Source organism: Scardinius erythrophthalmus, assembly GCF_964197995.2.
Source record: "Scardinius erythrophthalmus genome assembly, chromosome: 14".
NCBI classification, from domain to species: Eukaryota; Metazoa; Chordata; class Actinopteri; order Cypriniformes; family Leuciscidae; genus Scardinius; species Scardinius erythrophthalmus.
Window position 1 is genome coordinate 13,807,180 of NC_138234.1, and position 27,997 is coordinate 13,835,176.

Sequence of the window (27,997 nt, forward strand, 5' to 3'; positions counted from 1 at the left end):
TACACGCAAATACCCCTCAACCAAATACTAATCCTACCCGAACAGTAAATGCCTTTTTAATAAGTAGGCCTACTTAAATATAAAAGTATGCTGTAACAATGACACCTTATAATAAAGTGTAGCCAGAATGTGCCAGGTCTGAGGTCAAATTTGCTAGGTCAACATCACATCATACTAATATACTATAGACACACACATATCAATAAGCCCTAGCATAAAGAGGAAGTCAAACCAATCTTAAAATATCTCATGGGAGGAAGTCTGCAGTATCTAAGAGTCCATGTGAGAGGGCGTACAGACTCTGAAAGGTGAAGCACACTGAGCACTTCAACTCAGACTGACATCTCTCATCTTTAGCTCTTCTGACGGTAGAATTGAAGTCTTTCGTTATTTGAAACGGTTCTGACGTTCAAACTGCTGAAGAAAATGATTCACCCGATTTTCCTCCATTTGTGCCTGTGGTGTTTAGTTGGTAAGTTATACTTGTTTTATGATGCACAGTGTACTATTCAAATCAGTCAGAATAGATTTTGCATTTGCTGTTAATGTCATTAATTATGATGACTGTAAATCAACCAATCCGATTAACAACAAAATAAATCTTAGAATCTTAAAATTTGTAAGAAAATGTGCACTTATTTCAATTATGCATTCAATAGTGTCAAATGTTTGTGTTGCACTATTTAAAAATATATATATCAAATTAGTTTAAAGCAATTATTTCTGTTTGTTCGGCAGGTGTGTTTGGCGTTGCAGATGAAGTGAAGACATTGTCAGGGATGGAGGGAGAATCTGTCACCATACAGCCTAATGTTTCTAAAATACAGAAAGATGATCAGATAAGATGGAATTTTGGACATAAAGACATTCTCATTGCTCAAATCAATAGACAGGACAATAAAATTATATTTTATAATGATAGTGCTGATGGGAGATTCAGAGGCAGACTGGAACTGGATCAGAATGGATCTCTGACCATCACAAACATCAGAACCACGGACTCTGGACTTTATCAAGTCAGAACCACCAGATCAGAGACGCCGCTCAACATATTCAATCTTATTGTCTGTGGTGAGTATACCAGCTGATTATTAAATACATAGGATATGCCCAGACAGCAACATAGTGTCGGCTCAGTCACGGCCCAGATCCGGCCCACATCTGGTACGTGTTGAGTCCACAAGTACCAGATGTGGGCCGGATCTGGGCCGACACTATTTTTCTTTCTGGGTATTAACCTTTTAACACGTAAAACAAGGTCATAATTAGTCTGATAATGAAGTAAGTAGTTTTGTGGTGACAGAATTTTTTGCATGATTTTACAACATTTCTTTCTTTAAGAATTTGATTCAAATTAAATTCAAAGAAACGTAATCTGCTCTTTGCGTCGTACAGCTGAACAATACCCAGGCAGCAACACAGTTTTGGCCCAGATCCGGCCCACATCTGGTACGTGTCAAATTCACATGCAGATGTGGGTCGGATATGTTGCTGCCTGGGTAAATATAGCTATCTGAATCACACTCACTAAGACTGTTGACATATTATTTTTGGGCCTAAACATGTGTGTGGCTGAATTTAAGTCTCTCCTTAAATTCACTGTCATGTTTTGACAAACTCAGTTGTCACTGGATTGCGATAGGAGCTTCATTTCCATAAAGTTAAACTTTTCACGACTTTCTCTCTGTCCTATTTATATTGTGCCGAACAGTTTTTTAAGAGTGTGGTTACACCAAGCTTACACTGATAGCATCCAGCAACTTTCTGCAAATAATTTGCAGAAAATAAATAGGCCTACAGCTGTGAGGCTCAGGTGACGTTTGTCATGAGCATTGAAAAATGCAGATAATGATCGAGCTTCCTCTGGTTTTAGTGCGTAAATCATATTCTATAAGAAATTGATGAATTGCAGTTGTTAGATATATGCTAAATATTACTGTTTGGTTGTAATTTACGGAGCCCCTAAACTTGGAACATGGTGATGGAAAAAAATATTAGATGGGAGGAAAAATTATGTCATAACTTTTCACAAATTTTCTTGGAGGTATGTAAAATTTTTGTGAGGGAGCACAACGAATGCAAAAGCAATGACATTTTTTGAATTTTTTTTATTATTGAAACTTTTTCTTCCAATGTCATATTTTTTCCATCACAATGTCCATTTAGGGATTCCATAGTAATTAGACTGTCTGTGTTCACATGTTGTTGTTTTTTTCACACTGTCTTTACATTGGTCATTCGAAAAAACAAGGCTTGCACCTTTCCACTTAATTGTGTGTATATATGACGATGTTGGACCCGTACTGAAAAAATCCCAGTCAATCTGTTCAGGTACACAGAGATCTTCTGAGCTGATCTATGGTCATTTATATAACCAGGCTCAGTCGGGGAACACCTCTCCTCTAGCCAAGGGACGAACATGTGTCATTATGATTCAGGCTGCATCACAAGTCAGAATTAAGATCGGGATCGGTAGCATTCAAATATTCATCCAGTTCCTTTTGCTTGAAGATCGATTCATCACACCAGTGGAGCCCAAGCTGGCCCTAGGGTCTGTTGTAGGGGATTATACAATAGACCCAAGGACCAGATATGATGAGTGAAGAACTGGAGTCAGAAATGCAGTTAATTGAAGAATTTTTTTTTACTGAAGATAGTTTGTAGTTTCATCAGGCAGAAGTCAGCTTCAAGACTTTTTGTAGGCCGCTCTACATATATTCACATTTCTTCAACAGTTATACCTTACACCTACATCGTTACTTCAGGTTGAAGGATTCTGATTGGCTAAGAAATAGATAAACATAGAAATTGTCCACACATGGATTTGTATGCAGGTGCATATCCACATTGATTATCAGGCTGACCCTGAGTTAGATATATTTTTAAACACATGTTGGGTGCCTTTAGCAAAAACATGGAGAGCACATTCCATTAAACTGACATGTAATTCTACAAATCTCATATGCTTAAAGAAGTCATTCAAATTGTTTATGTAGAAGGAAAAATATTGATTAATACCTTGATTATATTCACTTAATTGATATACATTGAAGCAGCAGTGGATGTCAGAATCCAGCCCTTATCTGTACAGAGGACTTGTCTGATTATGTCGACGAAGCCCTCAGAGGGAATTCTCTAGTAGACAGGATCTCTTGTTTTGGTCGTGTCTAGGTGCAGGTCCAGCATCTGATCTAGATATGGACTGGATACGGCTGACTACGGTAACCTCAGGATAGACAGAGAGACTAATATCCATGTGGATGCCATTCTTCTTAAGATGTAACAAGTACGTTGGGTGTTATGGGAAGTGTTCACGGTTCTGATTGATCTAATTTATGCAACCTAACAATCTTTTAACAAATGGGCATTACAGAAATCTGATAATGTGTTACGTGTATGCCAGTGTTGACAGAACCGGCTAATACTGTGTTTCAAACATGAATCTATGTTTTCTAATGTTGCTCTTTTCTTCTCTCTTAAGAATGTCGCTGTTTTAACAGTAAAGCTGTGACCCGATTGGCTCTCTCATCTCTGGTGGGCGTGGCTGCGGTGGTCGTTCTGATTTATTAATACAGAACCAGAAATCTTCCACAGCTGAAGACTGTGAAGAACGCAGCAACAAACACTGATCGACCAGATGAAGATGTCCGTGAATGTCTGGTGTCATTATATGACAAGAACTCCTTTGAGTAACTATCATTTCAAAGATTCTTTATTTTTTTTCAAAAGCAAACAAAACTTTTTATGCTGTTTGTTTCACACTCTAAAATCTCTCCATATGTGGTGATGTTTTAGTATAAACAGACAGACGTTAAAGAGTGCAAATCACATAAAAGCAACGGCATTAATTTCACTTCTACCTATTTGCAGGTGCTTATATGTCGTGTCTCAGCAAGCAGATTAATTCCACATTTAGCTTAATGTTAACTATCAATTAAAGGGACAGTTCACCCAAAAATAAAATTTCTTTCATTAATTACTCACCCTCCTGTCGTTCCAAGAAAGGAAGTAAAGACATCGTTAAAATAGTCCATGTGACTCCATTGGTTGAACATTAATGATATGTAGCGACCCCAAAAATAACAACTTGTTTCAACAATCTCTTCTCTTCTGTGTCATTCTCCTACACTGTTGACGTAGTGTAAATGTGTCGCATGTGTCGTGGTGCTCACGTGACTAGCGTCGGCCAATAGTGAGCCGGCGTTTGAACCCAGATTCTACGTCAACAGCGTTTGAGAATGACGTGGAAGAGACGAGATTGTTGAATAAAGTCGTTATTTTTAGGGTCGCTTCATAACATTAAAGTTGAACCACTGGAGTCACATGGACTATTGCAGCCTTTCTCAAGGTGGGTGCCGCGGCACACTGGGGTGCCTCCTGACTGTGTCAGGGGTGCCGCCAAAAAATTACGTAGGCTAAAAAAAATCAAAAAATCAAAAAAAAATCTGACATTTCATATATAAATATATTTGAATTTACATAAATACATTCTTCTTCTTTTAACCCTTTCGCACGTACGATCAGTCTAGGCTGGTCCCTGGAGCACCGGTGTGATTAGAACGGTCAGTGCATGACGTGATCAACTGCTAAATTCAAATGTGCTTTCGCGCGTTGGCTGGAGCTGAGCCAGAGACAGGCGCGCTCAGCTGTCATATATCACAACTTTTCAGTGTTTTCATCCACATAATGTTTGTTTTAGGTTTCAGACATAATTACTAAAAAACAATACATTTAGAGTTTGTAAAATACACACTGATGTCAAAGGAAGAGGCAATAATAATAATTTATATTATAATTAGTTTTATTCATATCAGATACACATTGTGTAAGTAACTTTAAAATGTACTCTATTCTTCTCCCAGTTCACCTGCCACTTACTTTTATGTATTTCGGGAGAAGTGGATGAATTCACTTGTTGTAAATCCAACAGATCCGATTCTCTGAACTGCGTCTGCGGCACAAACTAACATGGCGGCGCCCATCGCGCATACAGCTCAACTAACGCGATCGTTATAATGGTGTTCAAAAAACAAAACACTTCCACTTGCATATATTTGACAATCGGAATATCAGATATTTCATGCCATATCTAACAAATTTGTGAATATTTTGAATAAAAAGTAAAAATGACATAAAGCAGATCATAATTCATTCATCTCTGTTGTCGCTGCGGTGTGTCACGTGACAAGCAATGACGCGTCACCATGAAAACCATAAAGTGACACATTCTAAATAACGGTCCCCTTGAAAAACTCACGCTGGGGGGGGGCCAGAATATATTAAATTTACGTGTGAAAGGGTTAAACATGGGCTATTATGAACGGATTAATAAAATTGTCAATTCATTTTAGATATATATATATATATATATATATATATATATATATAAATTGCATTTGCATTTGGGTTATGCAGTGTTTTTAAATTATATTTTACACTGGGGTGCCTTGAGATTTTATGCACTCTTGTAAGGTGCCCTGACTGAAAAAAGTTTGAGAAAGGCTGGACTATTGTAAGAATGTCTTTACTACCTTTCAAGGCCTTGAAAGTTGTAATGACGTTGCTGCAATGACTGGTTCAGAAACCTCTCGGATTTCATCAAAAATATCTTAATTTGTGTTCTGAAGATGTACGAAGGTATTACAGGTTTGGAACGTCATAAAGGTGAGTAATTAATGACAGAATTTTCATTTTTGAGTGAATTAACCCTTTGAAATACAGTATGTCTCTGTTAATATACAGTAGTTGCTGAAGCTCCACCTAGTGGTCTTTTTTTCACTGACATCTCTAATCTCTCTCTCACTGTGATATTTTTTGTGTAATACATATTAAAAGTTGATAAACAAGATATTCAAAAATTGATTTTTTTTTTTTCATACCAAATAAACATATAATCTTTAAATGATTTGGCCTCATTCTTGACCTGGAAAAAAGAACAACACAACACCATCATTCAGCTGTGATCATACATCTTTAGTCTGTTAGTCTCAATAATTTCAAGATCAAATATACCCATGAACAGTTTTCCTTTGTAAAGTTTTCTGCATGAAATCATGAAATCTAATATAAAAAGTGATAAAAAAAAACCTTTAGCATGTGGTGTATTCAGGTTGCTTTCACACACAATAATAACAGATCTATACACAATTCACTGGCAATTAAATTATTATTATTATTATTTTAGTAAAACAAAATCACTCCATATTGCTTCTTGATTACAATTTAGCAGACACTTTTATCGAGAATATACAAGAGGGTTATTCACAAGAAAACGGCGGCATACCGTTATGGACGTGGGTGTTGCCATTAAAAACACTGTTCTGAGAAGGTTCAGAATACAACACTGAGTGTGAAATGAGAAGACGAGAAAAAGACATAAAAAAATAAATAAATGTGTGAACATTAGATCTTGTTTGATTTAGTTCGGTTTTGGTCCAGTGGTTTTCTGCTCCTTACAGCCATAATGAAACTCCACAGAGCAACTAACCCAGCAACATCCGCTGCATCAGTCACTGAATCACTACATAAAACACTTTCAGCAAGAGATGAGTTTAATATGTCAATCTGAATGCCTTACATGTATTAAAACATATTTTTGTGCAAATAAGTGATCAACTGAGAGCAGACTGAGTTAATTTTTTGTAGTTTATAGCAGGCTACTCTATTTAATATTATATCATATGAGGAGACACATGAATTCTGAATTAATGTGATTCTTTTCTGCAGTATTACTATTTTAAATATGACTTAACTTGCCTTTTGTGCTGTGTATGTGTTTATTGTGAATATTACTGTGTGATTAATTTAGACAAAAGGTACACTGTAAAAAAATTCTAACCTCCCTAACTCAAAATTTTCTAGTGACTGATAACATCTACATTTTTTCAATTGGCCCAAGTGAAATTCTGTAAATTTAATTTTATAATTTACAGAATTTCACTTGGGCCAATTAAAAAATTTACATGTTATCAGTCACTAGAAAATTTTGAGTTAGGGAGGTTAGAAATTTTTTACAGTGTAAAAATGTGTAAAAACGTACTTATTAGGGGTTTATGATCCATCAACATGTTTTCTTGTAATCTATCAGCGATAATACATTTTGAGCTTCAGATTTAGTAATTTTTACTCAGATTAATGGGCCTATCTCTCCTAAAGACCCTGCTGGAGCGCCTACTAGTGACTAAACTTAAAAACAACAGTGTAGAATCCTTTTGAATAATCTGTAGGCCCTATTTATGTCCTTTCACCCCTGCTGGTGGATGGTGTAACTTCAGTATCTGGAAGCAAGTTCTCCTTCAAAAAGTCCTCAAAAGTCCTCAATCATATCCATAATCTGTCTGTTTTTAATAAATAAAATGATTTGCAAGCTACATACACCTTTTAAGAAAATATTACTTTATATTATAGGCTTGTCTTCATTTAAAATCTTTTAGCAGTTATAGTGACAGATATTTTTTTCTAATTAAACATCCTCTGTGGGCAGTTGTGGTGTAATTGTTAGATAGACAGACATGTAACCTACATTTCCGGCAGGGGAAGATAATGAGCATCGCTCTCTTACGTTCTCATCACTCAAAACTGAGGTGCCCTTGATCAAGACACCGAACCCCCAATCGCTCCCTGGGTGCTGCAGCAAAAATGGCTGCCCACTACTCCGGGTGTGTGTGTGTGTGTGTGTGTGTGCACTTGGATGGGTGAAATTCAGAGCATGGGACATCATACTTGGCTACACATCACTTTCACTTTCTTCCAACCACTAGATGGAGCTAGATATCTCTAGATCATGGGGGCAACGGGGCAACCCTGCTCCTGTAGGGCCACCTTCCCGCAGACTCCAGCACAACCTGCTCCAACACACTCACTGTTGCTGTTACACCTTTAACACCTTGATTTGCTGATTCAATTGTGTTTGATTGGGGTTGAAGCTGAACTCTGGATGGTTGCACTCGAGGAGCAGGAGTTACAGACCTCCGATCCAGATGGAGAGACGTCTGAATTATAATGGTGGAGTAATCAGACATTTTATTGAACTAAGTCAGTGAATAATTAAGTTTTTACTGTTTTATCTCTGAACATATTTAGTCAGATGGTCATTTATAGTGGAAACTGTCTATGATTTTGTGCATCAGTTATTAAATATATCAGTGGTTCTCAAACTCTTTCAGTCTGTAGGATGCATGATGCATCTCCTTATACTCTTGTCTGCAGTAGCCACGAAACACTTACAATTTTAATTCAACTAAACACATATTCAATTATACAATGCTGGAACATCAATTCTGTTGGTTGGTAGAAGGTTAGCACTTTCATCTCAAACAACCAGTCCTTTTATTGTAGAAGTTAGTGCAGCACCTGGACACATAATGAAATGTGTAGTAATGACCCTAAAATGGATGATGTGCGAATGTTTTAATTTTCAGTGCATTAACAAACTCTTTTCAAACTTTTTTTTTTATCAAACTTTTTATTTTTTATTTATCTATGTGATAAGCAGGTAGCCTATACGCCATAGCCTACCCACTAGGAAAGGCCAAGGATTTCCGTATAGCCACTTTAAAAAAGTGTGAGGATACGTTACAATTTTGTTTTGTCAGAACTTCCACACTTTCATTCATAAATTCACGCCGTCCGTGTTTGCGAAGCGACACATATCGAATCGCGGAATCCAGTCACAAATGGAACTTGCTGTATAAAGCAGTAGGCTATGCTACGTCACGGAATTTGGCCATTTTTTAATGGCTGTACAATGAATCTCGATATGGACTGGTGTCTAGTGAATATTAAAGTTCAAAGAGACTGCAATTGTTCTACGCGTCACAGGGAACGAGCACTCAATGTGCACCCCACTACACACACACTGAAGCACGCATGTAGGCCACACATGTGACCTTCATGGCAGAGCTGCTATAAGAGTCACTTCACGAGAATTTCACCATTTAATTTGATAAAAATATCGTCATTCATTCGTATCAAATACAGACAGAAACTGTAATGTCTTTACAACAACCTGTCAAAATAAAAGTTCGGTATAACTTGAAGAAATTATAACACAAATATTACTATTGCACAGTAAAGTACATCAAGTAGGCCTTATTAAAACACACAGAAACTCAAATGTCTACAACCCACCAAAATAAAAGTTCGGTCTAACTCAAAGAAATTATGAAAGAAATTGCACAGTAAAATGTAGCCTACTTTAAAATAATAATAATAATAATAATGAAATCTATTAAAATTATATTTTAAAGGAATATCACACATGTTTTCTTACATTTTTTTATTTAAACAGCGAACTTGCCAAAACAATAACACTTTTTTTCCCCACAAAAGCAAATTTGTATTTGTGCCTATAATGTTTTAATGTTATATATATATATAGTACTACACCATATAGTACTACACCACTGCTGGGGATTTACTGACTGTACATCTGTATGTCTACTGACACACTCAGTTCAATTCATGGTCCTCTCTTTAGTACCACTGGCCTAGAGATTCATGTTGGTTTTAATAATAGAAAATATGAACATTTGAATCATATCACGTTCTCTGCTCTTCTTTCTCATTTTGAGAAGACATAAAGGCCTGTATAGTCTGTTGTGGGCGGTGCTTCTGCTGGAGTTTATTTAAACCCCTTCACTACAGACCGGCAGCACATTTAACATCTCAAGAGCGCCAGAACTGGTTATTATAAGATTCCTATTGTGAAACTCTTTTGCACACTTCTGAAAAAAATGTCTGAGGTGTTTTTTTTCTTTTGTTTGTGCTCATGGAGTCTGTCTGGTAAGTATTGTTATGGCTTTACTTCAGTTTATATTATTTGTCCACACATTCTTCTGCTCCTTAATATTTTCATCATCAATGTTTCCCATGAAATGTATGTTTTATTAGACTAAAATACTTTTGTGTTCATATGAATGGTGTTCTGAATGGTGCCGATTTATTGTGAATTATAGAATTATACATTGAAATGAGTGCAGTGAAAATTTAGTTTTGCCCTGACAAATATTTAGTTCAAATAGTTTAAAAATTGCTAAAACCCTCTTTCCGAGTAACTGTTTCTGTTTGTTTCTCAGGAGTGTTTGGTGTTGATGCAGTGAAGTCAGTGTCAGTGACTGAGGGAGAATCTGTCACTCTAAACTCTGGTGAAACTGAAATACAGACAGCTGATCTGATACTGTGGCGTTTTGGACACAACAACAACAATCTCATAGCTAAAATCAACAGATGGAAGAATAAGACAGATTTTCCTGATGAGAGATTCAGAGACAGACTGAAGCTGGATCAAACCGGATCACTGACCATCACAAACACCAGAACCACAGACTCTGGACTTTATACAGTCACCAGCACCAGATCAGTGACGCTGCTCAACACATTCAATCTTACTGTCTATGGTGAGTTAAAACACTTTTCACAATTTCAGTAATTTAACAATGTCTGTACATCATCATTGTCATTCTTGTCTTTTGTCAAAATGTCATGACCATTTCCAGCATGGTTAATATCATTTATTGTGTTGATGTTCTGTGTCAGTGACTGTTATATAATTTGAGACATTTTAGAAATTTGTTTGCAGTACATTTCTATGTAATGAATTGTGTGACACTTAAACTTTAATTTCAGTGTAGCATGAATCCTGTATTTTGATAGAGACTCTCATATCAAATAAAGACCAATAAAATGAAAATGTTCTTACTGTAAATTAGAGCTCTCATGTTTTTGTTCTCAGCTCGTCTGCCTGTTCCTGTCATATTTAGTCACACTTGTTCATCATCATCATCATCATCATCATCATCGTCAAATTGTTCATTGGTGTGTTCATCAGTGTCGAATGTGAGTGATGTGACTCTCTCCTGGTACGCAGGAACCAGTGTATTGTCCAGCATCAGTGTGTCTGATTTCAGCATCAGTCTCTCTCTGGAGGTGGAATATCAGGATAACAACACTTACAGCTGTGTGCTGAACAATCCCATCAGCAACCAGACCACACATCTGGACATCAACACACACTGCCACACATGTGCAGGTACATCTATGAAGAAGAAGAGCGAGCAAACATCATCATCAAATTCTGATTAATCAGATACGCAGGAAGGTGAAAATGTTCTTGAACTTCTTTGAGTATATCATTTTCTTGAGTAAATATCATTTATTATAAATATCATTTAAGTGATATTTTATTCCATTCAAATAAAATACAAATATTTTGAATTAAAGTTGTGTTTCTATATTACTTTTAACAATACAAATATTCTAAATCAAAAATAGTGCCTTACCCACTGTGTTTAAAGACAATCAATATATAATGATCGTATTGTTTTGTATTATTATAAGCCTTGGAATTGAATAACACGATAAGGAAAAGGATTTGGATTGGGATAACAGATGCTGAGAGTTTTAGCAGTGTTGTGCAGTAAACCAATCCTTGTTTCATTTGTATTGTGCTTTATACAACTTCACTTCGATCAAAGGTAAAAAACAAACAAAAACTTTCTACTCTCTCGCATGTAACACTGGAAAATACCATTAATTCTAGTAAATCAGTTTGGTTTGTTTGGATGTTTCTTTTAAATAAACAGATTCCATAAGATTCAGTGACTTTGTTTTTTCAGGACTTGTCACTGTGCATCTTCGAATCAGTCCCTCAAATGAGTATTCATGTTTTTAGTTGGTTATTTAGTGTAACATTATCTGTCATCACCTTAATTTGAGTTGTTCATTCAAACCCTTATTGATAGGCCTATAATTATAAATTATATAATTAAATAAATTAGTTATTGCTATATATATATATATATTTGGCCAATCAATGGCTTCAGTGCAGTAACTCACCATGGTTCTTGCACTGTCAAGTTTTCGGCATGACTGAACAAATATTTTGCTTTCCAAAATACAATATCCAACCAACCTTCAGAAGAGACATCCCTCACTTCTTTGTTGTGGTCTCATTTATCTTTTGAATGTATTTTTACTTACACTTATTTAGCAGACATTTTATCTAGAAAATACCAGAGATACAATAGGCCACTCTCTGCGATAAAAAAAAATATAAAAATACATATGACTTGGATATAACTATTACATGAAAAGAAGGTAAATGCACATTCAAACCTATAAAAAGGTCTTTTAAAAGTTGACAAACATTAATCTCATCATGGCTGCTGGTGTTTCTGTTGAAAACACACTGTTAAACAGTTCTAGGAAGATGTTGCCTACTAGAATAGGAACTTGAGAAGCTGAGAAGTAAAACAAATGACCACAGCCACAAACACAAAAATAAATGTGTTAACTTTAGTCAGTTCTTTAGTTTATGTTTCTCCCTTCTCTTAAATTGATCTTTATCTCACAACTATATTTGACTATATACACATTTTGACACTCCTGTCTGTTGTGAATCCCATGACTCACAGATGTTTGACCTGATCAAATATCTCCATTGTTAAATTCATTACCAAATTTAGTCTGTGTTTTTCTGCTCTTCACAAACCAACATCAGCTGCATCTGTCACTGAATCAAATGCCTTTCAGCAAGAGATGAGTTTAATACAACAATCTGAATGCTTTACATCAACTAAAGACGTATTTTGTCCAAGTGATCAACTGAGATCAGATGAGAGAGAAGAACTGTGCAGACACTTTAACCTCTAAACACACTGCGGTTTAATGCACTTCTGCTAAAAATACAAAATGCTGATAAGCAGTTCTTCACAGAAATATCAAGAGCTTAAAGTGTCAAAATATATGCAGTTACTCCTGTATTTTTTTTATTTTTCATGCGAATGTGTGTTCATGCCATTCAAATTTTCATTTGAAATAATCTAAACCATGTTAACTGGCAACACAGTTTCACTGCCTACTCGTCAAATGTCTGACGCATGGTCAAGGACCCCTGGCGTCAAGTTTCAACGAAAGAGGTCCCAGCAAACACAGAACGTTGGCACAACGTAGCCAACCTTCTAACAACATTTTATCAACATTAGAAAAGGTTTAAGAAACAACAAATGATTTATAAAATGTTTGATTTAGGGTTAAAACCAACACACACATACCATTGCGAATATTTGCCTTGGCAGCTGTCCGTCTCCTCCGGTTACTTGTCCTCAAACAATAATGGGCTGACTGAGCCTGAAAGGTCCTTTTGGTCTTTTCAGCTGAAAAAAGAGAAAAGAAAATATCATTATGTAAAATATTTTTAATAATAGTAAAAGAAAAATGACTGATTTACCTTACAAATATTGGATGTTACATTATTAAGCATTAAAAGCATGTTAAGTGTTGTGGTTAATATGCATTTACAACAAATATCACTTTAAAACTACCAATACTGATGTAAAAGTGGTAAGTTTTGTTATTACTGTGGTAAAACTAATGTTACTGAGGTTTAAAGCATGGTAAGTTTTGTGGTGGTTACTGTCCTTTTACCACACCTATCACAGTAAAACTAGGGTTACTGTGGTAAAAGCATGGTACGTGTTGTGGTTACTGTGCATTTACAATAAGTTTTACATTAAAACTACCAATAGTGTGGTAAAAGCATGGTAAGTGTTGTTTTTACTGTGCTTCTACTACAAATACAACTTTGGAACTAATAGTACTACTTTAAACCTGATATGAATAAGATGAACTGATTGAAGGTCTGGGTAGGCGCCGATACCGTGGGTGCTCCGGGGCTCGAGCACCCACGGAAAATACCGAGCACCCACGTGTGCCAGACTGCCAGTAAGCGCTCTGTCTACATTCATTTAAAATTAATCATTGCAGTCGGTGATATGTGTGAAGCGTCTGTCACACTGTGATTGGTTATGTCGCAGTCAGTCGAGTAGTATCGCCCATATCTATGGTATCGCCTGCTCCATATCCTATCCACCAATCACAGCGTTTCTCGGATGAAAAGCCTCTTTAGTGACTCTGCTCTGTACGCAGCTGTAGCGCAGTTCTTTTAATTCTGTTCCTTCTGAAGAATTAACCGCAATGGTGAGTTAACAAAGCTAATTTTTACTGTTTGGACTTGTGTGACAGAGTCCTGCGCGGGTTCGGGTAGCCTACCCGCAAATTTTGCTCAAACTGGTGCGGGTCGGGTCGGGTCGGACACCGGGGAAACACGGGTCTAAACATGGGTTTAAAACAATCATGTGCAAACGTACAAATATATGCACATCTTTAGGAACACATCTACAAAAATATGCCCGTATTTCAAGTTAAAAAATAATAATTTAAAATCCACATCAGTTTATTTGTGCCCACGCCCTCCCAACTTTTAAAAAGTCATCATAACCGCGCGCGCACGCGATCTGCTTGCAGTTGTCGAGATGGATGCTGAGGAGTTGAAGAAAAGAATAGCTAGATGGTAAAGTTGTCGACAAAACTGAAGAAAACAATGTTGTGAAAGGCTTTGCTGCATGCATTTTCGTGTTGGATAGCCGCAAATGTGGAACTTTATCGCGGAGGAAGAACGCAGATAACTGTTACTGTGGTAACAAACCAAGCAGTTCTATCGAACAGTATTTTTCTAATTTAACACTGTTAAGTGTCGGCCGCTGTCCATTTCCTAAGGTACTGAAGTGCAAAAAAAATTGACTTTTTTTTTTTTTTTTTTTAAAGGGCGTACGCCCATGAGCACCCACGGAGGAAAACATAAATCGGCGCCTATGGTCTTAGGCCTATAGCACGTCACGTGACAGACAGTAGGCTATCACCCTGTTTTGAATTAGAAAACGTAAAGCCTCCGTGGAGATGACAGATATAATGCAGTGACTATCGACAAACAGAAAAAGACATTGGCCCTGTCCCATTTCTCCCCCCTTAAAACTTCCACTTGGTTTTGAGTGCCCTCGAAAGTAAAGTCCCCTCTGCAAGGGAAGTGGAGTTGAAGATCTTTCCCTATGAAAGCTGTCAAAAGAAAGTCAAACCCTTGTTGCCTGTTGTCGCCACAGAAAGAGTCTGTGCACAGAAGGGGGTAGAGTGACCTCTGCTGGTTGAGCTTCCACATAGCAAGAAGGGCTATAAATATGTTACAAAACTAAAATGTAAATTAAATAATAGAAACTTATAAATAAATAGGCTACCTGCTATCCTAAGCTACATATAAAATGAGTTCACTTGTCTTAATCTGAAGTTACAGGTCACCAATGGTCTTACAAATGTTTAATTCTCCCTAACAGTCAGAGTTATTATTTTATTAGTTTTAATTTTTATTTCAGTTAGCTAAAGTGTTTTTTTTTCACACCCAGTGCTACTTTAGTTGTACTAAAAAACGTTATATTAGTTCAGTTTTAGTCTACAATCACCTCGCTAACTATAGTTACTTTTATTTTGAAAGTGTTACCGGTTACTTTCTCTTCCAAAAAAGGAATAGACCACGTGACTTCCGTTTTTGGTTTATAAACGAAAAACGAATTGACTGCAGTTCAAAGACTCTCTTCATTCTTTGTTCAAAAAGGAATAGCGATAGAATGATCGCCAAAAACGAAAAACGGGCCGTTTTTTTGTTTGTTTGTTTGTTTTTTGATTCTGACACCAAAAACGGTTATTTGGTTTTTCGTTTTGAAACAAAAAACAGAAAAACGGTATTTTCGTTTTATAATTACAAACGAATTATGGATTATCCAGAGATCTGGGCCCGGTTTCCCGATAACGCTCACTCTTAGCGCTCTAAGAAAGCTCGAAAGATATATCTTACCAAAGTTGTTTATGTTCCTAAGTGTGTTCCCCGAACCATACCTTAGGAAGCTGCTTAAGATATACCTTCTTACGTGCGACGTTACCCAGCGCTGTCCGTGGCGATGGTGCTGAATTGTTTGATATCTATGGCTCGAGAATCAATTATTCTCTCGTGCAGGGGCTGTTTATGTGAGAAAGCGGTGATCTTTATAAATGAAGCACTTCAGAAATAGTTGAAATTGCAATTTATTATGATTATTGGATATTATAAAAAATAATCCAAATTATAATAGCCTATAATAGCCTAGCCTACATATTTTAAAATTGTAACATATATTGCTGGCACAATAACCTTTTAAAAAATTTACGTGCCTTCTTCTCTTTCCCATTTTTGTTCGCTGAGGTGGAGCTACGATGAAATATTGTTCTTGTAAATACTTTACAGCATTTCAGTAATAAAAGTTTACATCTTGCGTACGGTGCTCGGCAGTGATCAAAAACGATTTAAACCATGAATTTTGAATCTCTTCTTGTAAACTCAGAGATGTGGATTCAGACGGCAATTAAATTACCACACGACCTGTTTGTCAAAAAACAGAAGGTACTAATTTGGCCAGGGATTTTTACGCGGGTTGGGTGAGAAAAACACTGATATTATGGATTCGGACGGCACTAAAATCACCGACTTACCCCTGTAAATGTTTAAAATACCGGACGAGCCCATGAGAAACAATATTAGCGTCCGAATAGCACTTAACTGTTCGTAGTTGCATAGGGAGATCACCGGCGCCACCAGTCCGCCCTAACTCGAGCCAGTCCGGGCTCCTCGTCCGCGGCAGGCAGGTCTTCTGCCTCGGCTGCTCTTCGCTATAATGCGGCTTGTAAAGGTAGTCACAAACACCTGATTCAAGCATCAGACTTCCGAAATCATCTTCTTCTATATCATATTGAGTACTCTCCTCCGCTATTGTCATAACTTTACATCTGTCTCCACATCGCCTATTAGCGTAGCTTCAAACAAGATGGAGGATATTGCTTTCAGTTTCAGAGAGTAAAGTCCCACCCACTGATCTGTAATAGGTCTGTAGCGTGAGCGGGTCCCGCCCCCTGGGAAAGATGAGGAACGAGTGTCTGTAGTCTTAACAGAAATCCCCCCCCCCTTTACACTTCCTCCTACAATGACGCAAAATGATGATTTTTGCGTCATTGTAGGAGGAAGTGTAAGAGGTAAATAACGGATTCCTCCCATCTCAGGGGAAAATGAGAGAGTGTTGCACAACCATTCAATAGTATGACTGGGTTTCTAACAATGCAAAGCTTAATGCAAATGGGTGGAGTGTCCCTTTAAGCAGCTTCCTAAGGTATGGTTCACACACTTAGGAACATAAACAACTTTGGTAAGATATATCTTAGAGTAAGCGTTATCGGGAAACCGGGCCCAGTCCTTTTATTGTAGAAGTTAGTGCAGCACCTGGACACATGATGAAATGTGTAGTAATGACCCTAAAATAAAATGGATGATGTGTGAATGGTTTATTTTTCATTGCATTAAGAAACTCTTTTCAAACTTTTTCTTTATCCGTCAAAAATAGTGGCAATTGTAATGAAGTGAAAAAAAAAAATTATTACTGCCTTTGTGAGGAAATGTTGTTTTTCTCATTTGTCCTCTGGATTTGTCATGTTCAGCGTCATCGTAAAGATTTAGACCTACAAGTCTTTGTTGTTTAATGAGATTCTTCTTACAGCCACTAGATGGAGATATAGATATCTCTAGATGGAGAGACAGCTGAATAATTATGCTGGACTAATTAGCCATTTTGTTGAACTAAGCTAGCAAATAATTAGATTGTATCTGTCTTGGTTTGTAAGTTTATAGAGCAGCACCTTCACTCCTCCTGCGATGTGTAATATACATTTTAAACATGTTTCTAACATCTAACCTTATCTAACATTCTAACACTTTGAAACACAATGTACTAATATGTTCTGTCATGTGTTGTTGTACCTTGCCTTCCCCCATTTGACTTTGGTTGTGTGTGTGAGTGTGTGTGTAAAAATAACATATATGGGAAATGAAACCTTGTGATTAACAATGAAGTATCATTAAAACAAAGTTTGCTTCACCTAGTAACAGAAGGGTTTGCAAATGAAGAACCAATCAAATTCATGTCATTTTGACATACCTCTCAATTCTATAAAAACAGTTGTAACTGTGTGTTTGGTGGGATTCTCAATGGAATTTGTCTGAGATCCTCCTTGCTTCTTCTTGGGAGAGATTCCCTGAGAACTGCTCTGGGAACTTCCCTGAGAAAAAGCATTTAAAGGACATTTGCTGAAGTCTGTTTGTCGATTATTGCTGCGCAGCAAGAAAGCTAGTTAGGGAGGGAAACAAGTTATTTAGGGAAACACTAGTAGAGACCTTACTACCAAGTGATAGTGTGGATCGCATTAAGAACACTAGAGACCTTATTCCCAAGTGATAGTGTTCGATAGGGGGCGAGACGTCGTTCGACTCTTTGTGAGACTCTTAGGCAGGGTTATATTGCAGCTTAGGCATCAACTCGCGTGTTCAGAGGTAATTCAACTGAGTGTAATATTTTCAGGTGTCAATGACACCAGGTGCAACTTAAGTCAGGTCCGTAGGGGAAAAATCTACCACAGATGTCTGACTCAATTTTGACTTCTTAGACAAGCAGTGGCTTCATGTTATTTCCTTTATTTCATGGGGATTTACTGACTGTACATCTGTATGTCTATAACTGACTCACTCAGTTCAATTCATGGTCCTCTCTTTAGTACCACTGGCCTAGAGATTTAAGTTGGTTTTAATAATAGAAATGTGAACATCTGAATCATATCACGTTCTCTGCTCTTCTTTCTCATATAGGCCTGTACAGTCTGTTGTGGGCGGTGCTACTGCTGGAGTTTATTGACACTGATTGTAGAGTTTCATTAAACCACTTCACTTCAGACCGGCAGCACATTTAACATCTCAAGAGCGCCAGAACTGGTTATTATAAGATTTCTATTGTGAAACTCTTTTGCACACTTCTGAAAAAAAAATGTCCAAGGTATTTTTTTTCTTTTGTTTGTGCTCATGGAGTCTGTCTGGTAAGTATTTTTATGGCTTTACTTCAGTTTATATTATTTGTCCACACATTCTTCTGCTCATTATTTTCATCATCAATGTTTCCCATGAAATGTATGTTTTATTAGACTAAAATACTTTTGTGTTCATATTGCTGTTCTGAATGGTGCAGATTTTCCCTTCCAGTATGAAAGGTTTTATTTATTGTGAATTATAGATTGAAATGAGTGCAGTGAAAATTTGTTTTGCCCTGACAAATATTTAGTTCAAATAGTTTAAAAATTGCTAAAACCCTCTTTCCGAGTAACTGTTTCTGTTTGTTCTTCAGGAGTGTTGTCAGTGTCAGTGACTGAGGGAGAATCTGTCACTCTAAACTCTGTTGAAACTGAAATACAGACAGCTGATCTGATAATGTGGAGTTTTGGACACAACAACAGTCTTGTAGCTAAAATCAACAGACAGAAGAATAAGAGAGAGTTTCCTGATGAGAGATTCAGAGACAGACTGAAGCTGGATGAGAAGACTGGATCTCTGACCATCACAAACACCAGAACCACAGACTCTGGACTTTATACAGTCACCAGCACCAGATCAGAGACGCCGCTCAACACATTCAGTCTTACTGTCAATGGTGAGTTAAAACACTTTTCACAATTTCAGTAATTTAACAATGTCTGCACATCATCATTGTCTTTCTTGTCTTTTGTCAAAATGTCAGGACCCTTTCAACTGAGTGTAATATTTTCAGGTGCAAGCAGTGACAAGCAGTGTCTTCATGTTATTTCCTTTATTTCATGGGGACTTACTGACTGTATGTCTATAACTGACACACTCAGTTCAATTCATGGTCCTCTCTTTAGTACCACTGGCCTAGAGATTCATGTTGGTTTTAATAATAGAAAATGTGAACATTTGAATCATATCACGTCCTCTGCTCTTCTTTCTCATTTTGAGAAGACATAAAGACCTGTACAGTCTGTTGTGGGCGGTGCTACTGCAGGAGTTTATTGACACTGAGTGTAGAGTTTCACTAAACCACTTCACTTCAGACCGGCAGCACATTTAACATTTGCGCCAGAACTGGTTATTATAATATTTTTATTGTGAAACTCTTTTGCACACTTCTGAAAAAAAAAAATGTCCAAGGTGTTTATTTTCTTTTGTTTGTGCTCATGGAGTCTGTCTGGTAAGTATTGTTATGGCTTTACTTCAGTTTATAGTATTTGTCCACACATTCTTCTGCTCCTTATTATTTTCATCATTAATGTTTCCCATAAAATGTATGTTTTATTAGACTAAAATACTTTTGTGTTCATTTGAACGGTGTTCTGAATGGTGCCGATTTTCCCTTCCAGTATGAAAGGTTTTATTTATTGTGAATGATAGAATTATACATTGAAATGAGTGCAGTGAAAATTGAGTTTTGCCCAATATTTAGTTCAAATAGTTTCAAAATTGCTAAAACCCTCTTTCAGAGTAACTGTTTCTGTTTGTTTCTCAGGAGTGTTTGGTGTTGATGAAGTGAAGTCAGTGTCAGTGACTGAGGGAGATTCTGTCACTCTAAACTCTGATACTGAAATACAGACAGATGATCAGATCGAGTGGAGTTTTGGACCTAAAGACATTCTCATAGCTCAAATCTACGGGAAAGACTATAAGACCATGTTTTATAAAGATAGTGCTGATGGGAGATTCAGAGACAGACTGAAGCTGGATGAGAAGACTGGATCTCTGACCATCACAAACACCAGAACCACAGACTCTGGACTTTATAGAGTAACCAGTGCCAGATCAGAGACGCCGCTCAACACATTCAATCTTACTGTCTATGGTGAGTTAAAACACTTTTCACAATTTCAGTAATTTAACAATGTCTGTACATTATCATTGTCATTCTTGTCTTTTGTCAAAATGTCGTGACCATTTCCAGCATGGTTAATATGATTTATTGAGTTTGATAATGTTCTGTGTCAGTGACTGTTATAGAATTGACATTTTAGAAATGTATTTGCAGTACATTTTTATGTAATGAATTGTGTGACACTTAAACTTTAATTTCAGTGTAGCATGAATCCTTTATGTTGAGAGAGACTCTCATATCAAATAAAGACCAATAAAATGAAAATGTTCTTACTGTAAATTAGAGCTCTCATGTTTTTGTTCTCAGCTCGTCTGCCTGTTCCTGTCATATTTAGTCACACTTGTTCATCATCATCATCATCGTCATCATCGTCAAATTGTTCATTGGTGTGTTCATCAGTGTCGAATGTGAGTGATGTGACTCTCTCCTGGTACAAAGGAATCAGTGTATTGTCCAGCATCAGTGTGTCTGATTTCAGCATCAGTCTCTCTCTGGAGGTGGAATATCAGGATAAAAACACTTACAGCTGTGTGCTGAACAATCCCATCAGCAACCAGACCACACATCTGGACATCAACACACACTGCCACACATGTGCAGGTACATCTATGAAGAAGAAGAGCGAGCAAACATCATCATCAAACTCTGATTAATCAGATACGCAGGAAGGTGAAAATGTTCTTGAACTGCCATTCATGAAAATACCATTCATTCTAGTAAATCGGTTTGGTTTGTTTGGATGTTTCTTTTAAATAAACAGATTCCATAAGATTCAGTGACTTTGTTTTTTCATTACTTGTCACTGTGCATCTCCGAATCAGTCCCTCCCTATAAATGAGTATTCATGTTTTTAGTTAGTTATTTAGTGTAACATTATCTGTCATCACCTTAATTGGAGTTGTTCATTCAAACCCTCATCGATAGGCCTATAATTATATATATATATATATATATATATATATATATATATATAATATATATATATAAAGGCCATTCAATGGCTTCAGTGCAGTAAATCACCATGAGTCTTGCACTGTCAAGTTTTCTGCATGACTGATCAAATATTTTGCTTTCCAAAATACAATATCCAACTAACCTTCAGAAGAGACATCCCTCATTTCTTTGTTCTGGTCTCATTTATCTTTTGAATGTATTTTTACTTACACTTATTTAGCAGACATCTTTATTTAGAAAATACCAGAGATACAATAGGCCACTCTCTGCGATAAAAAATATATAAAAATACATATTACTTGGATATACCTATTACATGAAAAGAAGGGAAATGCACATTCAAACCTATAAAAATGTCTTTTAAAAGTTGACAAACATTAATCTCACCATGGCTGCTGGTGTTTCTGTTGAAAACACACTGTTAAACAGTTCTAGGAAGATGTTGACTACTAGAATAGGAACTTGAGAAGCTGAGAAGGAAAAAAAACGACCAAAGTCACGAACACAAAAATAAATGTGTGAACTTTAGTCAGTTCTTTAGTTTATGTTTCTCCCTTCTCTTAAATTGATCTTTATCTCACAACTATATTTGACTATATACACATTTTGACACTCCTGTCTGTTGTGAATCCCATGACTCACAGATGTTTGACCTGATCAAATATCTCCATTGTTAAATTCATTACCAAATTTAGTCTGTGTTTTTCTGCTCTTCACAAACCAACATCAGCTGCATCTGTCACTGAATCAAATGCCTTTCAGCAAGAGATGAGTTTAATACAACAATCTGAATGATATACATCAACTAAAGACGTATTTTGTCCAAGTGATCAATTGAGAGATGAGAGAGAAGAACTGTGCAGACACTTTAACCTCTAAACACACTGCGGTTTAATGCACTTCTGCTAAAAATACAAAATGCTGATAAGCAGTTCTTCACAGAAATATCAAGAGCTTAAAGTGTCAAAATATATGCAGTTACTCCTGTATTTTTTTATTTTTCATGTGAATGTGTGTTCATGCCATTCAAATTTTCATTTGAAATAATCTAAACCATGTTAACTGGCAACACAGTCTCACTCCCTACTCGTCAAATGTCTGACGCATGGTCAAGGACCCCTGGCGTCAAGTTTCAACGAAAGAGGTCCCAGCAAACACAGAACGTTGGCACAACGTAGCCAACCTTCTAACAACGTTTTATCAACATTAGAAAAGGTTTAAGAAACAACAAATGCTTGATAAAATGTTTGATTTAGGGTTAAAACCAACACACACATACCATTGCGAATATTTGCCTTGGCAGCTGTCCGTCTCCTCCGGGTACTTCTCCTCAAACAATAATGGGCTGACTGAGTCCGAAAGGTCCTTTTGGTCTTTTCAGCTGAAAAAAGAGAAAAGAAAATATCATTATGTATAATATTTTTAATAATAGTAAAAGAAAAATGAATGATTTACCTTACAAATATTGGATGTTACATTATTAAGCATTAAAAGCATGTTAAGTGTTGTGGTTAATATGCATTTACAACAAATATCACTTTAAAACTACCAATACTGAGGTAAAAGCATGGTAAGTTTTGTTATTACTGTCCTTTACTACACCCATCACGGTAAAACTAATGTTACTGAGGTTTAAAGCATGGTAAGTTTTGTGGTGGTTACTGTCCTTTTACCACACCTATCACAGTAAAACTAGGGTTACTGTGGTAAAAGCATGGTACGTGTTGTGGTTACTGTGCATTTACAATAAGTTTTACATTAAAACTACCAATAGTGTGGTAAAAGCATGGTAAGTTTTGTGATTACTGTCTTTTTTACTACACTTATCACAGTAAAACTAATGTTACTGTGGTAAAAGTATGGTAAGTGTTGTTTTTACTGTGCTTCTACTACAAGTACAACTTTGGAACTAATAGTACTACTTTAAACCTGATATGAATATGATGAACTGATAGAAGGTCTGGGTCTTAGGCATAGCACGTCACGTGACAGACAGTATCACCCTGTTTTGAATTAGAAAGCAATAAAACACAAAGCCTCCGTGGAGATGACAGATATAATGCAGTGACTATCGACAAACAGAAAAAGACATTATATCAAACATTATTAGGACAGCATATTTACCAACGATTTACTACCGTATTTACTAACGTTACTTTCCAACATCTGGCACACGTGACCTGATGCCAAATATCGCGATGTGTTCGGAATGAGACTTCTTCAGCGCGATTTCCTACTGATAAAATATAATTGTAAACATATCAATAAACAGCAAAGCAATCCAGCTTCCCTGGCAATAAGACATAATAACATTAAAAGAAATATATAAACATAAGTGAATAAATGTTGATTAAACAGCTTCTCTGCTGCAGCCCGACAGGCAGAAAGAATCGTGCTGTGATCACGAAAGATGCTTCCCATTGAAATACTTTAGTTTTAAAAACGTGCTGAAATCGCGAAAATAACTAAATACATTTAAAAAATCAATAAATGAAATTGCGTGACCTGTGACCATATCACGAACTGCCGTGAGACGCAACGCAAATGGTACACCTCTTTGTTTACATGAATGTCTATCTGACGGACCCCCGCGTCGAAAAACGACGTCAAGGGTACACCTCTTTCGTTGAAACTTGACGCCAGGGGTCCTTGACCATGCGTCAGACATTTGACGAGTAGGGAGTGAGACTGTGTTGCAAAATAAAATAAAAATGATTACTGCAGTCTTTATGTGACTGTGTTTAACATTAAACACATTACTGTCACATTAATCACAGTAACACCAACTATGTGTTTAATGCGATCCTGAATGTCACTGTGTGAATGATTTAGACTAAAGGTCAAAAGGTCAGACATCACACACAGTTAATCTTCATAGTGTATTAAATGCATTTTTATCAGGGGTTTATGACCAATATACATGTCAGAATTTTACAAACTACTGACTATATATGGAAAAACAACACTTTTAAAGGCATTAAAACTTGCAAATGCAAAATCTTTTTGAATATATAATTCACCCCTGTTGGTGGATGTTGTAACTTCAGTATCTGGAGGCACATTTTCTGAATTGCTAAAACACTAAACCCCATTCTCTGAACCAAATTCTCAATAGTCTAAACCAATTTGTTGAATAAATCACTCTTTCTGTAAAACATTAAACAAGTTCAGGTAGTTACTGCAAATCTCATGCACTCTTTTTTTTTCAAAACTCTAAATACCTTTTCACTGTGATGCACTTCTGTTTCAAAATGCTAAACACTACAGTTGTCATAACTTCTAATGATGTGACCAAACAATATAAGAGTGAGAGGAGGAAGAGAATGTGTAAGAGGTGGTGAACAAGGAGGAAGAGGATGAGAAAGAGCAAGATGTTGAGAATGTTGTCAAGGCTGGATCTGGCTTTAGGGTTTTTCCCTTTGTCTGCAGAGATGACATTGCCTGTGATTTGGACAAAGCCGACCAGTATGAAGACATGATGCTGAAGCAGAATCAGTCTCTCACTCACCTTGATTTTGCAGTTGCACAACTCCCCTGATTGACTGTGACATGCTTTTCTTTCGAGTTTTTTAATGTAAGCTTTTTGGCTTTTGCAGTTGGGTCAATGTATTTTTGCAGTATGCAAGTAGTGAATATACAGACAGTCGATAGGCCTCCTATTCAATATTCAGTACAATACTATACTTGCAGTATACAATTTATTCACCTTACTAATGTAAGTTGTCATTACTATACTTTTTTACGGAATTGCAAAATTTGTATACTTTGTTACAATATACTTTTTTCTGTAACTGCATGCTTTGGATTCAGTGTTCTCCATTTTTCGATGTAGTGTCTAATGAATGATCTAGTGTTTATAATTTTGACTCGCTGTGTGTATGATCTGAGAGCATTGTTTGATTTTGAGCACAGATAAAATGGTTTTGAGGCAATTGTTTGATTTTGCTTGTCAGAGGTTCTGTGAATGTGGTTTTAAAATTTGGTTTTGTGTTTAAGGTTTTGAGAAAGTGAGTGATGGTTTCAAGAAATGTGTTTTAGCAATTCAGAAAACCTGTAATATCAACAATTTCCTGAACTAAAATCATCAGTTTTCTGAAGAAAGAATCTAAACGTGTGTCGCGTCGGTCTTTTCGTGTGATGGAAACACCTGGTGCCTGGCATAAAATTGTATGATTTTATACAAACAAAGATACAGAGTATAAATGCTTAGAAAGTTAAAATACGTTTTCAGAACTGTCCACTGATTGTTTATGGACATGTTATGGAGTCAGTCACAGCATATTTCGGATCCATTCCAGTGCCGTTATGGTGGAAATGAGAATCATTGAACAATGTGGTGATATGTAATGTGTATTATGAGAAAATGAAACAGTTTATTGACTTTTGATGCATGTAAACCTGTTGCAGGCGACGACTGAATCAAAATTAAGAGCTTTTAAAATAACATGATGCACTTAAAATGGCTATTTTACTATTTTGGCAGGTTGTGATTTAGTCACTCTTTTTATTCATGCAGTTATGACTGCTTATCAATGATTTATAAAGCATTTGTACATGAGTTATCAATCATTAACAAACACCTCAATCTAAAGTTTTATACATATTTATTTTTAAACTTCCTGTTTTGCTTGAATTATTAGCAAGCTTTGAATGCAATATGTATTCAAAACTATATAAAATATGCTATAATGTAAAATATGATCAAAATAAAGAAATTATCATGCAAACCATTGGTTTTGTGGTTTAAAAAAAATTCATAAAGTTTAGAGTATTTAAGTTAATCCATAAAAAATAATTAATGTATGAGGTAAAATAACAAACAAAAAAAGTTGGCACTATAGTAAAAATGAATCAACCCAGTAATTAAACAACCCACTTTGCTGTGTAAAATTAACCCAACATGTGTTCTGTCCTATATTTACAGAGCCCTTGAGTTGAAAACATCCCAAATTGGCTCTCTCTCTCTCTCTCAAAAAAAAAAAAAACATTTCTGAACACAAAGACCATTGCTTGAATATAATGAAAAAAAAAAAGTGTTTTCATATTCAGGCACAAGGTGGCGCTAAAGCAGTTTCATCTGCATTGGGGAAGTATGCTGTACACAATTATTTCCCTAAGACATTTTCTTGGCCAGGATTTATAAATTGCCTGAAATATCTGGGATTTGGCTTTGGTTCCTTATTGATGAGTTCTCTATAGCCTCATACATCGCTTTGTTTGACTGTTTCTGTAGATCCCAGGCCATGATTGGTCGATTATGTACAATGTCTGCAAGCAAACCAGCCTTCTTTTCAGTATACCTTCAGCAAGTATGAAAAAAAAAAAAAAAAAAAAAAAACAGCCTTATAGGAAAAAAATTGAAAAATCTCAGCCAGACCATGTCTGTAAAATCTGTCTGTAGTCATAGTCACTGGAAAAATATCTAATATCATTTAAATAAATATTCCTTGAAAATATGTATATGCCGCTTACAAATAATCAGGCCATTTTATGATTCAGCTTTTTTGGGGGAAAACGGGCATAACATTTTTAGTGGCAGAGACAAAAGACATTCATCAGTGACAAATGCAAAAAGCAAACGTTTTTTTAGCGCTGATAAAGCAGATACTTTAGTGCTACCTTGTGACTGAATATGATTTTTTTTTTTTTTTTACTTTCCTGTAGCTCAAACAATAGAGCGTTGGCACTTGTAACGCCAAGGTCATGGATTCGATTCCCAGGGAAAGAAAGAATTGATAAGAATGTAAATGTGTACCTTGAAATGCAATGTAGTCACTTTGGATAAAAGCGTCTGCCAAATGCATAGGCCTAAATGGCATATGTAAATGCAAAAGCAAACGTCTTATTGGAAATGTATGGCCATTCATGAAAAGAAGAAACAGACAACAACAACACACTGTGTAGCAGATGTATCAGGTGAGATTTAAAAAAAAATTACTTGAAAAATGGCAATGTTAACAATTGGTATCCTTCATTCCCAAATGATTAAAACACCTAATTAAAAGGAGATGATGTGACACAGTGATAAACATTCCTCCTAACATTTTTGGAGTATGTTGTAGCCATCAAATTCTAAATGTGCTTATATTTATAAAATATATTTAAGGTGGTCAGTGAAAAGACCACATTGGAAATCTTTTCTTCTTTTGTTAATTAAATAAAGTATATCAAGAGAATTGACAAATCTCATATTCTTGATTTCATTGCATTTTCCAAATTGTTACAACTTTTCTGGAAATGGGGATGTATGTAAAACAGAAAATAAAAATAAACAAAGAAGAGTTCCCTTTCGAGAGGTCTCTCCTATTGCACAAGTAGCTTACGCTAAGGGAAAACTCATCTTAGGGAACCGAGGTTATGTTAGTAACCGAGACGTTTCTGCAAGCTGCTGCTATGGAATTGCAAAAGCCCGTCTGGACTTTGGCCTTCTG

At 36.3% G+C, this 27,997-nt stretch overlaps 2 protein-coding genes across 3 annotated transcripts; both read left to right on the plus strand.

Moving 5' to 3' along the window:
- Window positions 1-9,654: 9,654 nt before the first annotated feature.
- Window positions 9,655-11,649, plus strand: LOC308701388 (uncharacterized protein). Its single transcript, XM_081383650.1, has 3 exons — window positions 9,655-9,783; window positions 10,077-10,397; window positions 10,733-11,649. The coding sequence occupies exons 1-3, from the start codon at window positions 9,735-9,737 to the stop codon at window positions 11,080-11,082; spliced, it is 720 nt and encodes a 239-aa protein (XP_081239776.1). The 5' UTR covers window positions 9,655-9,734; the 3' UTR covers window positions 11,083-11,649.
- A 2,167-nt stretch (window positions 11,650-13,816) lies between these two features.
- Window positions 13,817-21,386, plus strand: LOC308701387 (SLAM family member 9-like). 2 transcript variants are annotated; one of them, XM_081383648.1, is made up of 5 exons: window positions 13,817-13,977; window positions 18,551-18,774; window positions 19,080-19,382; window positions 20,253-20,582; window positions 20,919-21,386. In XM_081383648.1, exons 2-5 carry the CDS (start codon window positions 18,726-18,728, stop codon window positions 21,263-21,265), a joined length of 1,029 nt encoding a protein of 342 aa, XP_081239774.1. In that variant the 5' UTR covers window positions 13,817-13,977; window positions 18,551-18,725; the 3' UTR covers window positions 21,266-21,386. The 2 variants fall into 2 exon arrangements, with proteins under 2 accessions (XP_081239774.1, XP_081239775.1); XM_081383649.1 differs by having other exon boundaries at window positions 13,878-13,977; window positions 18,551-18,673.
- Window positions 21,387-27,997: the final 6,611 nt, after the last annotated feature.

Excerpts from the sequence above, each read along its gene's own strand:
- LOC308701388 (XM_081383650.1), top strand. The coding sequence starts at position 9,735 with ATGTCTGAGGTGTTTTTTTTCTTTTGTTTGTGCTCATGGAGTCTGTCT. Across the intron at positions 9,784-10,076 it reads GTGCTCATGGAGTCTGTCTG|GAGTGTTTGGTGTTGATGCA; the intron begins GTAAGTATTGTT and ends TTTGTTTCTCAG. Across the intron at positions 10,398-10,732 it reads ATTCAATCTTACTGTCTATG|CTCGTCTGCCTGTTCCTGTC; the intron begins GTGAGTTAAAAC and ends TTTTGTTCTCAG.
- LOC308701387 (XM_081383648.1), top strand. The coding sequence starts at position 18,726 with ATGTCCAAGGTATTTTTTTTCTTTTGTTTGTGCTCATGGAGTCTGTCT. Across the intron at positions 19,383-20,252 it reads ATTCAGTCTTACTGTCAATG|GAGTGTTTGGTGTTGATGAA; the intron begins GTGAGTTAAAAC and ends TTTGTTTCTCAG. Across the intron at positions 20,583-20,918 it reads ATTCAATCTTACTGTCTATG|CTCGTCTGCCTGTTCCTGTC; the intron begins GTGAGTTAAAAC and ends TTTTGTTCTCAG.